The 15,437-nt window shown below is 40.1% G+C and overlaps 1 protein-coding gene and 1 pseudogene across 6 annotated transcripts in view; one reads left to right on the top strand and one right to left on the bottom strand.

Annotated features, from left to right (window-relative positions):
* Positions 1–3,915: 3,915 nt before the first annotated feature.
* On the bottom strand, positions 3,916–7,534 carry LOC102026123 (annotated as a pseudogene).
* Positions 7,535–9,530: 1,996 nt separating this feature from the next.
* Slc25a26 (solute carrier family 25 (S-adenosylmethionine carrier), member 26) overlaps positions 9,531–15,437 on the top strand; it is a 114,260-nt gene continuing 108,353 nt past the window's right edge. For 2 of the 6 annotated variants that reach the window (XM_013513723.1, XM_013513720.1), the window contains exons 1-2: positions 11,017–11,188; positions 12,728–12,884. In XM_013513723.1, the coding sequence (XP_013369177.1) occupies positions 11,102–11,188; positions 12,728–12,884 (244 nt within the window). In that variant the 5' untranslated portion in view covers positions 11,017–11,101. Of the gene's footprint in view, positions 9,571–10,261; positions 10,368–11,016; positions 11,189–11,773; positions 11,892–12,727; positions 12,885–15,437 lie in introns of those variants that run through there. The other 4 variants (XM_013513719.1, XM_013513718.1, XM_013513722.1 and 1 more) reach the window with 4 other exon arrangements.

Here is a 15,437-nt window from a genome sequence, read left to right as displayed (position 1 = left end):
TTGGGTTGGTCATTTAACTTTCTGGAGCACCTGTGAAATATGGATGACAGTAGTGCTTATTTATCTTATACGGTTAATGTGAAGAGTGAGAAAGTGTCCATCAGTCACCTAGCATCACATCTGAGATATAGGGGGCTCCTAATACATATGGAAAGTTGAAGATACATGTTTAGTAAATGTAAACCCAGGTCCACGCCAGGAAACTTTTATTAGGTACCTAATAACATGGGTTTTGAGATGTATAGGTACAACAGTCAACAGTCAACATGAGCTGTGTGTGGTGGCATTCCTCTGTAATCCCAGCACTTGGGAGGCTGAGGCAGGAAGATCACTGAGTTCAAGGACAGGCTGAACTACACAGCAAGATCTTGTCTCAAAAAATAAACAGTCATCATGAAGCAGTAAACACTTCAAAAGTAAATTTTAAAAATTATTCCGTTTTATTTTTGACACAGTAATTATACATATTTATGAGGGTACAGTGTGATAATTCAATACATGCATATAATGCATCATAGTCAAACAAGAGTAGCTTTTCCATCTCCTTAAATATTATTTCTTTCTTGGGAACTTTCAAACTCTTCTAGTTCTTTGAAAAATATATAACAGATTGTAAACTATAGTCATCCTAATGTGCTGTACAACACTGGGACTTATTCCTCCTCTCAATCTGGGGCCTTGCATATGATGGGCGCTCATTCTACCACTGCTCCACAGCCCTGGCCTCTATTTAACTATTTTTTATCCTGGCTATCTAACTTCCTTCTATCGCCACCCTTTCCCCCTTCCTAGCCTCTAATAGCCACTATTCTATTCTCTTGAACAAGTAGTTTTAAGTGAAATAAATGCCAGTAAGAAATGGAGGACCGTAATTTTTAGGTCAAGTAAGGAAACATACAGTGTTTTTGTCTATTTTTACTTAATGATGAGTTAATTATGACTCAATTGCCTAATGGGTTAATTTATTAGAAATTGAGAAGATTTATAGAGCTAATACCAAGATATACCGAAATGAAATAAATTCTTTGGATTGTGAACACTAGGAAACCACAAGTGTTACTGAAACTAGTCCTGGCCCTTCCTGAACACCCACCAGGGTCCTTGTTTAGAGATGTAGTTCAGGCTGGCCTTGAACTCACTAACTGTCCAGGTTGGTCTCCAAGTCCTGGCAATCCTCCTGTCTTAGTCTCCCCAGGGCTGGGATTACAGGCCTTCGCCACCACGCCCGGCTAGGCTTCTTCCCTTTGAATTTACAGGATGGAATCACCTTACCCTCGCTGCCTGACTCATTTCCTAAGCCTAGCCGGGGATCATTTCCTCCAGAGTTCCTCTTTCCAGCCGCTTAAACCCACACGTACGGGACGCACGCACGCACGCACGCACGCACGGCCCGCCCCCTGGCCCGGCTCCTCCTCCCGGTCGCCCCTCCGGCGCAGCTCCCCGCAGTACACGTGCAGTTGTTGTGGTCTTGCGTCCCGCGACCGGAAGCGCAGTCACCGCGGTCCCGCCCTAAAGATGGCGGCGCCCTGAGGCCGCGGCCGGCAGCGGCTTCAGTTTCTGCCCAGTCTCTGATTGGAACCCGGAGCTGGTCTGCGGGAAGATGAACGAGCCGGGGTTCCTGGTGTCGCTGGTGGTGAGTGTGGGGCAGCGGGGTGGTTTTTCGGAGCGCGCAGGTCGGCCCCGAGCCCGCGGCGTCTCCGCACCTGCGTTTCCTTCCGGGTTTGCGCGGCGCTGCGTCCCGGGTCCCGCGCGGCTGGATCGAGCGGTGCCTGGTCCCGGCCGAACCTGTGCGGCCGGAGGTCACAAAGGCGGAATCCGGCTGCTCGGCTCGGTGTCCTCTGCATGCCGGTTTATTTAAAGAGGAAGGAGCTTCCGTTGTACATCGTAGTCAGTCCAAACTTGGGAATTAAAGAAGTAGATGTATAAGCGAAAAGCAAAGCCAAAGCCTGAGTCCAAGCGCTTCCAGCCGCTCAGTCCAAGGTTACGGTTGTCATTTTGCTAGATCTTTGTATCTGTTTTAAAACAACGGCGTATCATCCGTTCATTCCGTAGACAGTTCATCTCCTTATTCTGCGCCGAGGTTAGGCGTTGAGGAACTATTCGTGAGCACAGACAAGTTGTGAGGTCGGTAGTTTTGTTACTTCATTCCTTCGAAAAAGTATGAAAGTCAACATGTCCTAACGTCGCAGACTCAAAGCAAGAACAAAGAAATCCTTTCACATATTTTGGAGCTTAATCAGGTCCAATAGAGGATAACTAGGTACAGCAGTCATTGGCTGGCTGCGCTTTCACTGGGGAGCAGCGGCAAAGGCAGATAACAAACGCAAGATTTTTTGTTTTTGAGACAAGGTCTCACTATTTAGTTCAGGCTGGCCTGGAACTCACAGCGATCCTCCTGCCTCAGCCGCCCAAGTGCTGGGATTAGAGGTGTGCACCACCAAACCCAGCTAAACGCATAATTTTTAAATGTCTCTCATAGCACAAATGGAGGCCCCTAGCATTTATTCACTTAGGTAGCCAATGTTTGGAGCCTGTTAGTGGAGATAAAGTGGTAAACAAGGTAAAGCTGCTTAGGGCCGGTGATACAGCTCAGTGGCACAAGCACCTGCCTGGCAAGTGGAAGTTCGAGTTTGATTCGTGGTATTGGCATAAATGACAGGTGCGCTATATTCAGGGCATTATGGGAATATGTGTGAGAAGGGGCGCCTTAACCAGGCTTGTGCGGTGACAGCTTTAAATTTAGATTTGTTGAGACTTGTGTAAGTGAGGTCTACAGAGATGCAAAAAGATATGTTACCACTTTGAAAAAGCTTTCCTGTCTAGCTGGTGAATTATCCATAGTTTTGCCAACTAACATTCGTGCCAGGAACTGGGATAAATTGTTTATATTATTTCATTTAGTTCTTACAAACAATTGAAATTACACTTCAGTTTTACAGTTACAGAGAACTGGGATACAGATAAGTTAGATAATTTATGCAAAACCACACAAGTAAGATCCGGTTTATGTAAGTGCTGGTGCTCAGATTCCAGCCCAGGTGGTGCAGCATTGGAGGCCATTGTCTTAACTGTTACAGTCTCTGACAGTCGGGGCTGGGGATTTAGCTCAGCGGCACAGTGCCTGCCTGGCAAGCGCAAGGTCATGAGTTCAATTCGCGGTACCGGAAAAACAAACAGACAAAAACCAGTCTGTAACAGTCAGCAGCTGCAGCCCTAATAAAACAAAGGTGAGTGCTAGAGTTAACAAAGGATTATTTAAAAATGAGTTTTATGAAGGCATGGCACACATACAGCAAAGTATACTTTTTACTTTTTTAATGAAGATAAATCTGTTTCATGTTATGACAACGCAATCCCAGAAGAATCTTTTCTTAGTTAATTATACATTTCAGTAAAATAAAGGATAACAGATTAAGTGGAAGTCAGCTCATAGAACCTTTTTTTCAGTTAATTATACATTTCAGTAAAATGAAACATAACAGATAAAGTGGAAGTCAACTTGTGAATTTTTCTTAAAAAATAAAACTACAACTCTGTTAATCCATGACAGTTAAACACCATAACTAAAATTTCCAGGTAAGCCCAGAAGGAGACAAGCAGTTACCCTTTTTGCTTGATCGGTCTAGAGGAAAATAGCAACTGCAGTTTAGTAGCAGGTAAACAATTAGATTGACTGGTCTAGAACATAGTGTACTAAGTTTCAGTCTCAAACTGTAGTAAATGCTCATCATTAGTATGGCACATTTTGGTCCAGATGTGGACTAACACCAAGAAATAATTACTGTTGCTTTTTAAATTTTTAAGTGCATATTATTTATATATATATGTGTGTGTGTATATATATATATATATATATTTTATTTTTTTAAGACATGTATACTTTCACACACAAAGGCAGTTTTTGCCAGAAGGAATTTATAGGAAGCAGTCTAGGGTGTGCTGGATAACATGAGGCTCTCCACGATGAGGTGCTAGGTCATACTGAAGGAAAGAATATTTTAAGGTGGTATCTATTTCCATGTTAGTAACCAGGTTCCCACAATAATAATAGTCACTGAATGCATGGAATGAATATGGTAGCCATATCCCTATCATGGCACCAGTTGTACCCTCTGTTACAAGCTGGTGGGCATGAGAAACCAGTGTGAGATCATTAGGACAGTTAAATGTGTCAGAAATGTCGAAATGTGTAGCCAGCACCGTGTGGTGAGATACCCCAACCACCACAGTTATCTGCATCTGACTGTAATAGAGCGTACATGGGGCCCTCTTGTGGAACTGCTTGTAAATGATCCAGGGCTCTTATATGATCCGATGTATCTGTGGATGGAGAGAGGCCACCATGGAGGAAGAATATCTGACCTTCTACTACAGCTTTAGCTAGAGAATAAATCCAGATCTGTAAAATATTTCCAAACATTGGCATTTCCAAATTGTCATTGATATTCATCATAAAAGCCATATACTTGGGTAATTTGTTGGCTCTGGTAATTTCTTCTCAGTACTGCAAGGCGTTCTGGATAATACACCTTTAATGCTATAGAACAGTAACAGTCTTTGCAGAACAATATCCTCCATCTACATAGTACCCATGAATAGATAGTTGTATCTGGGGATTTTTCACCAGTTCTGAAGCGTTCCATAAAGTCATGAAGTTGGCCATGTGCATCTCCATACACAACAGGATAACGAACCGCTCGCCCATTTGATTCTTTTGTTACAATTTCCTTAGCCTTTTTGCACAGAACCTGTACTTGGTTCTCATTCAGCATTTACAGTCACTGAGCTGCTTAACCCACTGGTCCAGCTATTTGATGAATGTCTTGTTGTCCGTGGTGGCTTCCTTCCCTTCCCCGCTGGGGCACTGCAGGAATAATTCAGCATCAACTCAAAAACCTGAGAGCAATGCTAGTATCCAAATTCCTTTATGATCCTTGGATTTGAACTTAGGTGTTTTTTTTTCTTTTAAAGCAGAATACCAGATTGTGCCTACGTGACTTCAGCTATGAAAAAGCTTTTCATACCAACGTTTTTCCAATGTATTTGTAGAGGATTAAATTAGAATCAATGGGCAGAAGTTGCAAGAAGTTAGGTTTCTCTCCAGCTAAAGGAAAAACATCCTTTCAACACACCATTTAGGGAAACTACTTTTCCTTTCTTTCTTTTAACTGAAGAGAGGGATATTTGGAAATTTTTTAGTGTTTGATAATTTAGTTAAATTTTTTATTACACAAACAATTTGAGTAACGATTTTCATCCAGAGCAGACTTCAAGAGTTTTTAATTGGTTACTGCTAGTGAAAGATTTGAATTTAGAAATTTTAACATTTGACTTTATTAATTGAGGTTAATATGTGAATGGAACCTTCAGTCTTTGGTGAAGGACTCCTTAGTTTTGCCTGTTTTTTAATGTTGACATGCCAGTATTGGTATCAATAAATAGCTTGTGTATATTTATAGTAACATTCTAAAAATACTAGCTCATTTATATTGATAGTAAGTTAAGAGCCAGGTATTTTGCTGAATATATAACAGGTTCATTTAATTGAATTTAAATCTCATCGAATCTTACTTAATTCTCAAAAGCTAAAAAAGCATGAAACTATCCCCTCCCCCACCAATTTGTAGATGGAGAAATACAGGCTCAGAGAGGTGCAATAACTTGCTAAGGAGACCCAGGTGAGATTGAGCTAGGCCTGTCAGTCAGACACTAAATCCATGTTCTCATACAATTTTTAATCCAAAACAGTTTCTGGAGAAATGAAAGAACAGGCAAGTCAGTTTCTAGATCTGTTATTGCATTCCTGAAAATTAAGATGAACACAGTTCATTGGGAGATGATGATTAGAGGATTTTTGGAGAAGACTCCCTGAACATGTCACAAACCTGTCAGTGTGGCTGCAGAAGGTGAAGCGTAGCAGTGGACCGGTAAGTCTGTCTCTCATTTGTACGGGTGCTGTAGCAAACCAGAATAGAGACGACCAGTGACTGCTTTAGTTTTTGAGCATTTACTCTTGGTTTTGCTTTTATTTTTCAGTACTTGGGATTGAACCTAGGACCTTGCATACACTAGGCTAGTCCTCTAGCACTGAGCTGCATTTTCAGATTTGTCTTTTTTTAAATTTTATCTTGAGAAAGAGTTTTGCCAAGTTGCCTAGGCTGGCTTCAATCTTTCTGTCTTCCTACCTCAGCCTCCCGAATAGTTGGAATTACAGATACATGCCACCATACCCAGCTGAACACTTATTCTTTTTACAAAGCATTTTCTCATCACTTTACAGTTCTGTTTGGGAAGCTGTGCTATGTAAGCAGTTGTGAGTTAGATATTTAGGAAGAAAAAGGTAACTTTTTGGCTTGTAGTTCAAAGGATCTTCATGTGAGACATCACAATACCAGTGTGAGATATAAAAGTATACAGAGGAGTCAAGGAAGTAGCTCTTAATTCTGACTGGGAGGTTGGAGACACCTTTATGAGGAATGTATTTGGTTGTAGTTAGAAGAACAGATAGGATTTTGGCAAAGATGTGTGACTATATGGGGCGTGATTGAAAATTGTGAATGTTACATTAAAAAAAATTGTTACAATAATTTCCCTCAGATTGCCATTACCTGCCATTAATCTCCCACTGACCTTGAACACATTTACCCCATCCTTCTTGCCATTTTCTGAAGCAGTTCTGGAAGTCCTCTTTTGTGTCTTTAGTTGTACTGTCACGGCTGCCTTAACATCCTGAGTCAATTCAAAATGTATGTTTTGGGCCTGGGGATTTAGCTCAGCGGCACAGCGCCTGCCTGGCAAGTGCAAGGTCGTGAGTTTGATTCCTGGTACCAGAAAAAACAACAACAACAAAAAACAAACAGAAAAACAAAATGTACATTTTGTGGTCATTTTGACTTTGTGGATGAGCCTGAAGTCATGTGGCGCCACATCCAGTGAATAAGGTTGATAAAGACACACTGTGATGTCTTTGTATTTAGATGGTGCTCGGCAGCAACAGCCACTGTATTTTTTATGACACCTTGGAAAGACAGGAAAGAGAACTTCCAGAACTGCTTCAGAAAGTGGCAAGAAGGGTGGGATGAGTGTGTTTGAAGCAAGGGGGAGTATTTTGAGGGACAATTAATGGCAATATATTCTTACTGTAGTAAAATTTTTAAAACTTTAAACATTTACTGTATATTTCAGCCATCTCTTTTTTCTTTGCTTGTTAAGTACAGATTAACCCTGATCATTTAAAAGCTATGTAGCAGTCCGTTAGTTGAATACAACATAATTTATTTAGTATGACTCCTTTAGATGGACTTCTAGGTTGTTTTTAGTTTTTTCAGTATTATAAACAATGCTGTAGCAGATACCTTTGTATACTTGTGAACTTATATCTGTGGAAGTGATGTTTAGGAATAAAATAACTAGATCAAAAGGCTTGATCATTTAAATTTGCGTTTTGCCAAATTGTCTTCCAGTAGATTATGTTTCCATTATGAGTGCCTATAAGTGATAGGTTTCTGCCCACATGAAACTCTGCCATGGTCATCATGGCGGTGATCCATCATGGCTTTAAACCTCAGAATAACAACGTGTCCCTCCAAGAGTAACTTCTGTCTTCCTCTTCTAGTCCAAAATAAACTTCCTGCGCCAACAGTCCTCCAGTTCTCTCAAGATCTGATGCTTCGCCTGCCCATATTAACTCCACCCCTAATCTAACCTAATAAAAGCCCGTTCTCCAGATCCCTCCTCTGAGGGTCCTTGCAATCTCCTGCAGCCCTCCTGCGTCAGCAGTAAAGGCTTGTTTTTATCTTCTTCAGTGACTCTTAATAGTGCCAAAACCTTACAATATGTACTTGTTTTTTAGTTTTTTCTAATTGGGTACTGTTTTATTTTTATTTGAGCATCAGTAATAAGAAAGCGTATTTTTATATCTTTCTGGCCATTTGTATTTTTCTTTCTTTTTTTTTTTTCCTTTTAGAAAGATAGTGTCTTGCTGTGTTGCCAGGCTAGCCTCGAACTCCTGGGCCCAGGTGATCCTGCAGCCAATCTCCCAAATAGCTGGCATTACAGAGATATGCCAGTATTCCTGGTTTATTTGTATTTTTCTCTAGGGAGTTACTTAGTCCTGTCTTTGCATTTAAAAAAAAAAAAGTGTAGTTTTTAAAAGGTCAATTTGTAGTATCTTCTTAGTAACCCTTTTCCTAGTCATTGTGTGCTGATGCGGGGAACATGGTAAACAAAATATAGATCTTAGAGTCTAATAGGACTGACATTGAATGATTGGTTGGATGCTTAACTGTATCATTAAATTTTGATCAGGGCTTAGAAGCAATGAAAGTATCCAAATCTGAAACGGAGGATTAGTACCACATCTCTGCAATGAGGAAGGTCACATGATATGGAGAGGTTAAGGTGGCAAGGAGGTACTGGCCACAGTTCAAATAGTGGGAATTGCAGGTGGAAAAGTAGATAGAGTCTAGATCTTCCTGAACTGCAAGGCTGTGCTGACCTGGGCTTTTGTTCTTCATCCTCAGGCTTTTGGAAAGTTTGGACGATTTATAGGCTGGAAAGTTCCAAGGAGAAATTTGCATTTTACTCAGATGAATTTGCATGCAGTTTAGAAGGGGCTAGGAGTGCTGCAGGCAGAATGAATGGCAAATAGGGAAGGAGATAGAGATGACAGAAGGCACAGGCAACAGCTCTGCAATGAGGAGGATGGTGGTTTGGATCACAGGTGGCCACTTCGTCGTGGAAGAAAGTGAGGATGTCAGGGAGGGGTGGTTCCCCCCAAAAACCGTCATAATGTTGTTATGGCTGGTTCTTCTTGGCTGGTGACCTGTGCTGATGTTCCTTAGTTAAATTACATAGGTAGTTTGCTTTTGTCCTGAGGTTAATCAGTGAAGATGTTTTCTGTCATCATGCTAGCCTCCTGTTACCGCTATGCCTAGATGTCCCCCTAAAGCCTTGTGCAGTCACATAGGTGGGGCTTTTCAGGGGTGGCTGGTTCTAGGGTGTGTGGTGCTGGACTAAGAGTGTGTGATTACTAACTTAGTCCACTGATTGGTTTGGCATAGTTTTGGGTGTAGATTATGGGAAGGCCCTCCCAGGGTGTGGGTGGCATCACCCAAAGGGTGGGTAGGCTGGATGGGATAAAAGGGAAAGGGAGGTTGCTGCTGTTGCTTCCTCAGTGCTTTGCTGTTTTGCTGACTTCCTGCCTTCTGCTCACCATGAACTGTTTCTCCTCTGGGATTCCCCTGTGCTATGCCACCCTGCTTAGGAGCCAGCCAACTATGAACTGAAACGTCTGCAAACTGTGAACTAAATAAATCTTTCCTCCTTTTACTTTGAGAGTTGAGTATAGCTATTTTGTTTTTGTTTTCATTCTCATGAATTTGAATGACTTTTAACTTATTGGTGGTTGAAGTCTGTAGAAACAATTAATAACTTTTTTTATTTTTATTTTTTTGGGACAGGGTCTCTGTATGAAGTGCAGGCTGGTCTTGAACTCTCTTATATAGCCCAAGCTGGCCTTGAACTCATGACAAGCCTCCTGCCTAAGCCTCCGGAGTTCTGCAATTGCAGGTGTGTGCCACCATGCCCAGCTTAACTTTTGATTCATACTTTACTAGATATATAGTTTGAATTTGGTCATTTTATTCTTAGAAGATAAGAGTTGTGGTAAAAGAAGGTTTAGAGAACCAATGCATGTAAATTAACCAAGTAGATTAAAAGTGTAATTTATTGATTAAAATTTAGCAGGAAATAGCATTTCTCTGAATCTTCACTCAAGAATGAAGAGAAAATCAAAGTACAGAATATTTTTAAGTGATCAGTCATATTGGACATTCACATTAGTTTTATATATTAAAGGCAGGCAAATATTTCATTTACTAACTTTAATTTTATAAAAATCCTTCAAAAATTAGATGAAAAAATGTCAAAAAGGTGGCTTTTTTACTTTCCTATATTACCTGCAAACATTTTCCAGTGAGAAAGGCTACCTTTATATCCAGAAAAAAAAAACAAAAACCCACATTGCTGATTGTTCTTTTACTGTTTTGTGATGGGATTTCATTGTAGTCACCTAGGCTGGTCCTGAACTCCTGGGCTTAGGTCATGTCCTGGCACTACGGGCACATGACACCTCCCTTGGCACTTGGTTATTCTTTCACTATCACTTGCAGCTCTCCCAGCGCATCTCTTGCTCTTTTTGGTGACATCTTTTTTTTTTTTTTTTGGACTGGGAATCGAACTCGGACCTTGTGCTTGCCAGGCAGGCACTTGTGCCACTGAGCTATATTCCTGGCCCCTGTGACATCTTTTGAAGTTATGTGCCAAGTAGACCTGTGTGGTCTTCAAAGTTCTTTCATGCCTTTCAGGTTGGTCAGATTATATTATACTATATTATATTATATTTGTCTTGGTTCCTTTTCTCTTATTGCTAATACAAAATATCCAACACCCAGAATTAAGGAAGGAAAGGTTTAGTTAGCTCACAGTTTGTGGAGGTTTCAGTCCATACTCGGCTGGCTGCAAGGCAGAGTGGCACATGGCAGAGGGCAACAGTTCATGGCAGCTGAAGACAGCAAAAGCGGCAAGAGCAAAAAGAGGGGAGCAGCAAGCATGTTTTCCTCCCTTGTATTGTAAGCAGGCTTCTCCCACCCAGGGGACATGTAGCACTCACATAATCTCCCTGCCCTCCTCTTGCACAGGCTCAGGATGTATACAAAGTAAGGATCCTGCTGAGTCACTTAGTTATCCTTCTGAACTTCTCACATTGACACAATAAACACCATCGGAAAGCAGTAAGGCCATGTCCTTTTCACCCCAAGATGTAGACCTGCTGAGTCACTTAGCCAAGCCTCTAAACTCAAGTTGACACAATGTATCAACCATAACGAATATTATATAATCTATTACAGTATTAGTAATTATGGTAATATACTTTTCTAGTAAACTTTTTAGTTACCTGTGTTGATGAAAAATAAGCATTATTGGATGTCTCATCAGAGTTTTTCATTTTTCTAGTTAACTCTTGCAGTGGTTTTATGGTGATGCACTATTTGCGAGGTATCAAGCTTTGTACCACCTGAGAATTTTGTAAACTCAAAGGATGGAAACAACTGAATTTGAATTTTGCCTGTGTGTGAATGGTGCTGATTCTTCTTTTCTTGTGGCATCGAATATATGGTTTGTTAATGTAAATTTTTATATTTTGAAGAGGTAATATATTCACATCGTTCAGAATTCAGAGGATAAGAGAAGTTAGTAATTCAGTTAAAATTACTATATGGGAACCACACACTGAGTTTTTCTCATATTTCTTCCATCTGCTAATTTTTTTTTCTTTTTTCCATCTGCTAATTTTAATCTGGTTTTGATTCACGTTTCTAAATGATGCCTTTAGTTACTGTGTATTGACTTTTCTTTGACACTCTGTGTTATTTTCCCGTTTCTTTTTTCTTTCATGATAGTATAATCAGTTTTAAAATATTAGAATATTAAATACTAATATTAATATTAAAATACCTTTAGAAAGGTATTTCACTATAGTTCCAAGGCACAAATGTAGTTTTTAATCAGTTTTTAATTTACAGCATCTATGAAGTAATGTAATGCTTCTTGGGAGATGACTCGATTTGGCCAGCCCTTTTAAAAAAACGTTCTTTTAAAGGAATTCCCATATATAATATGCAGTAGAGAAAATACTATATGAACGTTTAGATGTGTGATTCCTAAAATGCAGATCTAAATGAATAAGAATTATTAACGGTTTCAAATTGCAGGTCTCAATAAAAAGTTTTAATCCAGATTGACTCCCTGTGTTACAAAGACAGAAATGAAACACTGGGTCCAATATGGAAAGGTCACCAAGATAAACTGTTGAAAAAATGTTCAGGATGGTACATGTTTTATACTATCTTTTATTTTATATATATTTGTATTTGCTTGTTATGTACCTAAGGTAACTGGAAGGATGCAACAAAAAAAATCACCATAAGTGACTGCTTGCATTGTCAGGGTACAGTGCTTTGTACTCTAGAGGCTCTGAGGCTTCAGGGGTGTACATGCATGTGCAGTGTTGTGGATTAAATCCAGGGCTTTGCACTGAGCTCTAGCCCACCCCTTTTTATTTTTTGAGACAAAGTCTCATTAATGCTTTTTCTTTAAAAACATTTTTTGAGGTGTGAGTATATGAAAAATTAATTTCAATTTTTTTTTTTAAACCAAGGCTTTCGCGCTGAACTCTGTCCAAACCCTTTATTTGGGACAGGGTTCTGCTAAGATGCTCAGTTGCCCAGGCTGGGCTTCAGCTTCTAATCTTTCTGCCTCAGCCTACCAGAGTGCTGGGATTACAGGCATGTGCCACCAAGTTTGTTTTAAAAATAAGTATAATTTGTTTAAAAATTATTTAAAAATTAAATTTAGTACAAAATTTATGGTTTACAAGTACAGCACAATTGCAGTTGTTTTCCTTGGAAAATCTCTGGATTAAGGCAGTCCTTTGATTATTGAAAAGAAGTTTAGACTAAAAGATATGAGAAATATGTTTGTCTTCAGAGGTAATGCTGATCTGAGAGTTACAAAATCTCTTTACATATTATGTATTAACGGGTAATACCTGACACGACCTTCACAGAATTAAAGACTTCTTTCTTCCTATCTTTGTACTAAATGGGAGAGTGCTTATTTTATTGTAATCTTTTTTTTCTTTCTTTCCCCCTTTCCCTTTTTAAAGGCTGGTGGGGTGGCAGGTGCCTCTGTTGACTTGATACTGTTTCCTCTGGATACCATTAAAACCAGGCTGCAGAGTCCCCAAGGATTTAAAAAGGCTGGTGGTTTCCGTGGCATATATGCTGGTGTGCCTTCTACTGCTATTGGATCCTTTCCTAATGGTAAATACTATATGGATATTTTTCACTGCTGTAAAGTCAAGATAGTGGAATTTATTTTCATAATTGTATATATGTGCTGAAATTTACCTTCTGAATTTATTTTCTATTTTTTAATCCATTATTTTTGAGTAAGTAGATTCCATCTGTTATGGTTTATGTCTGTGTGTCCCCTCCAAAGCTTCATGCGGTCACAGGGCAGGCTTTTAGAGTTGAATAATTGTGGGTGTGAGAGCTACACCCGCCCTGGGGTGGATAGTTTGCATATGTAAGGGAGAGGAAAAAAGTGCTTGGGTGGATTCCTCCCCCATTCCGCCCTGGTGTGTGGTTGTTGCTTAGCTGTGTGCTGCCTCCCTGAGATGCAGCCCTCTGCCACGTGCCACTCTGCCTTGTAATCTGCCAAGTACAGATTGAAACCTCCACAAACGGTAAGTGAAATAAACCTTGCCTTCCTTAATTTTGGGCGTCAGATATTTTGTCCCAGCAGTGAGAAAAAAGTAACTAAGACATCATCCCAGTATGCTTGTAATAAAGATGAGTAATCTTTGAACAGTGGATTTTGGTGTTGAGATTCCCATTCAGAATCCCTAAGATTTTATTTTAACATCAGTTTGATTAGAGCTGTGATTCTGAACTTTGTCTGCAAATTGGAATCTCTTGGGAAGCTTTAAAAAATAAAAATGCCTGTGGCTCTCCCTCAAGAGATTTAATTGGTCTGGAATCTGCCTGATTATCAGGAGTTTTGATAGCTGCCCAGGTGATTCTAGTGTGAGGTCAAGTTGGGTAATCACTGCCTTGGCGATACCTGTGAACAGGTGAGTCTAAGAAGCTGTCAATTATTCCATTTTAAATTGCTCTTAGATGAGCTAGCGTTTCCCACTAATATTCTCCTAGATACCCCCTTCTAGTGTCTTTTGTTTTGGTTTTAAAGTCATGTGACTTGAGGACCCCTCACTGTATAATTAGTGTGATCTATTTTATTTAATCCACTTTTTGGTATGTTTTCAGATACTTATCTCATTTTAATTGTTATGCTGTGTGTGTGTGTGTGTGTGTCTGTGGGTGTGCTGGAGGTGGAACCCAGGACCTGAATCACTAAGCAGGCACTGTAACACTGAGCTACGGTATATCCCCACACTGTGAGGAATGCATCTGGTGGCACACCATGGTAAACTAGGCCAACAAACATAAATGATGACACAAATCCAAATCGTGTCTCTAAGAGATGCAGAAATTCTGGGCATTTTAGGATAATTCATGGGATATTTTTCTTCTTATGGTAACCTGACATTTATATATGCCCAGTCTTTGAGCAGAGATTTCACATAAGATTTGGAAGGAGAAAAATAGTGTTTCCATTTTTGTTTATCTCTTTCTCTTCTTCCCCTTCCCCCCAGCAGTCTGTAGAACAGCAGACTATTTGGGGGTTATCCTTGAACTTTTCCATGTCTTAGTATGTTTCCTTTAGTTAGTTTTCTCTTATTGCTGAGACAACAATACCCAACACCCAAAGTTAAAGGAGGAAGGGTTTATTTAGCTCACAGTTGGTAGACGTTTCAGCCCATGATGGGCTGGCTCCAAGGCAGGGTAGCACATGGCAGAGAGGCAGCTGTTCATGGCAACAGAAGGTAGCAAAAGATAGCAAGAGGAGGGGGATGGCAGACTCTTTTCATCCCTTGTATTGTGTACAGGCTACCACCTTAGGGCAGGTGTAGCACTCACGTCCTTCATCCTAGCCAAACTATGCCAAGCCAATCAGTGGGCTGGTTTACTAATCACACACCCTTAATCCTAGCACCACACACTCTAGATTCAACCACCTCTGAAAAAGCCCTGTGACTGCATGAGGCTTTGGGGGAACATCTAGACACAAGCCATAACAACTTTCAAGAAAGTGTTATAACAAGTCCGTATTGAGCGCCCATTCTGTCAAGTGTGGTTTAAGTGTGGGGGAGGGCATGCATTTGTACCAAATTTGTCTGCATTGGAATGGCCTCACCATAAAAAGTTTAAGTACAGACGCTTGTGGCCAGACTTTAGAGACTGTGCCTTAAGCTGTCTGAGGTGTGTCCTGGGCATTGGCAGTTTTAAAAAACACAAAAGTGATTCCAGTATGCAAACTAGGTGGAGAACCTTTGAGCTAAGGGATTACCCAAGCATATGTCACTAAATCGTTTTCTTTTGATGACAAGTTTTCAAGGGATTTTCCTTCACACAGACTCCTTTTTCTTCAAATATTTTTCTTTTGCATGTTGCACATAAGGATTATTTTTTATGTGAGTTAATTTTATTGATATATGTATGTATATATACATATATATGTATATATATATATATATTGGTCTGGCCATATATATCATGTGAATTATCCATTAGCATACTAGTACCAGTTCCATGTTAGAGTGTAACATTGCAGTAGTTCGTTTCATGGTTCAATTAAATCCTAAGCCAATGACAAAAAGAAAATGATATCCAGATGTGAGAACTGGCTTCCTCCTCTTTGTGGCATCTCTGAGGGTCTTTGCACTGTCTGAAGAGCAGGAAGATTTGCAGTGA

Source organism: Chinchilla lanigera, unplaced genomic scaffold, assembly GCF_000276665.1.
Source record: "Chinchilla lanigera isolate Chin_1 unplaced genomic scaffold, ChiLan1.0 scaffold00020, whole genome shotgun sequence".
NCBI classification, from domain to species: domain Eukaryota; kingdom Metazoa; phylum Chordata; class Mammalia; order Rodentia; family Chinchillidae; genus Chinchilla; species Chinchilla lanigera.
Note: the sequence above shows the minus strand (reverse complement) of the source record. Positions and strands in the feature narration are given on the sequence as shown.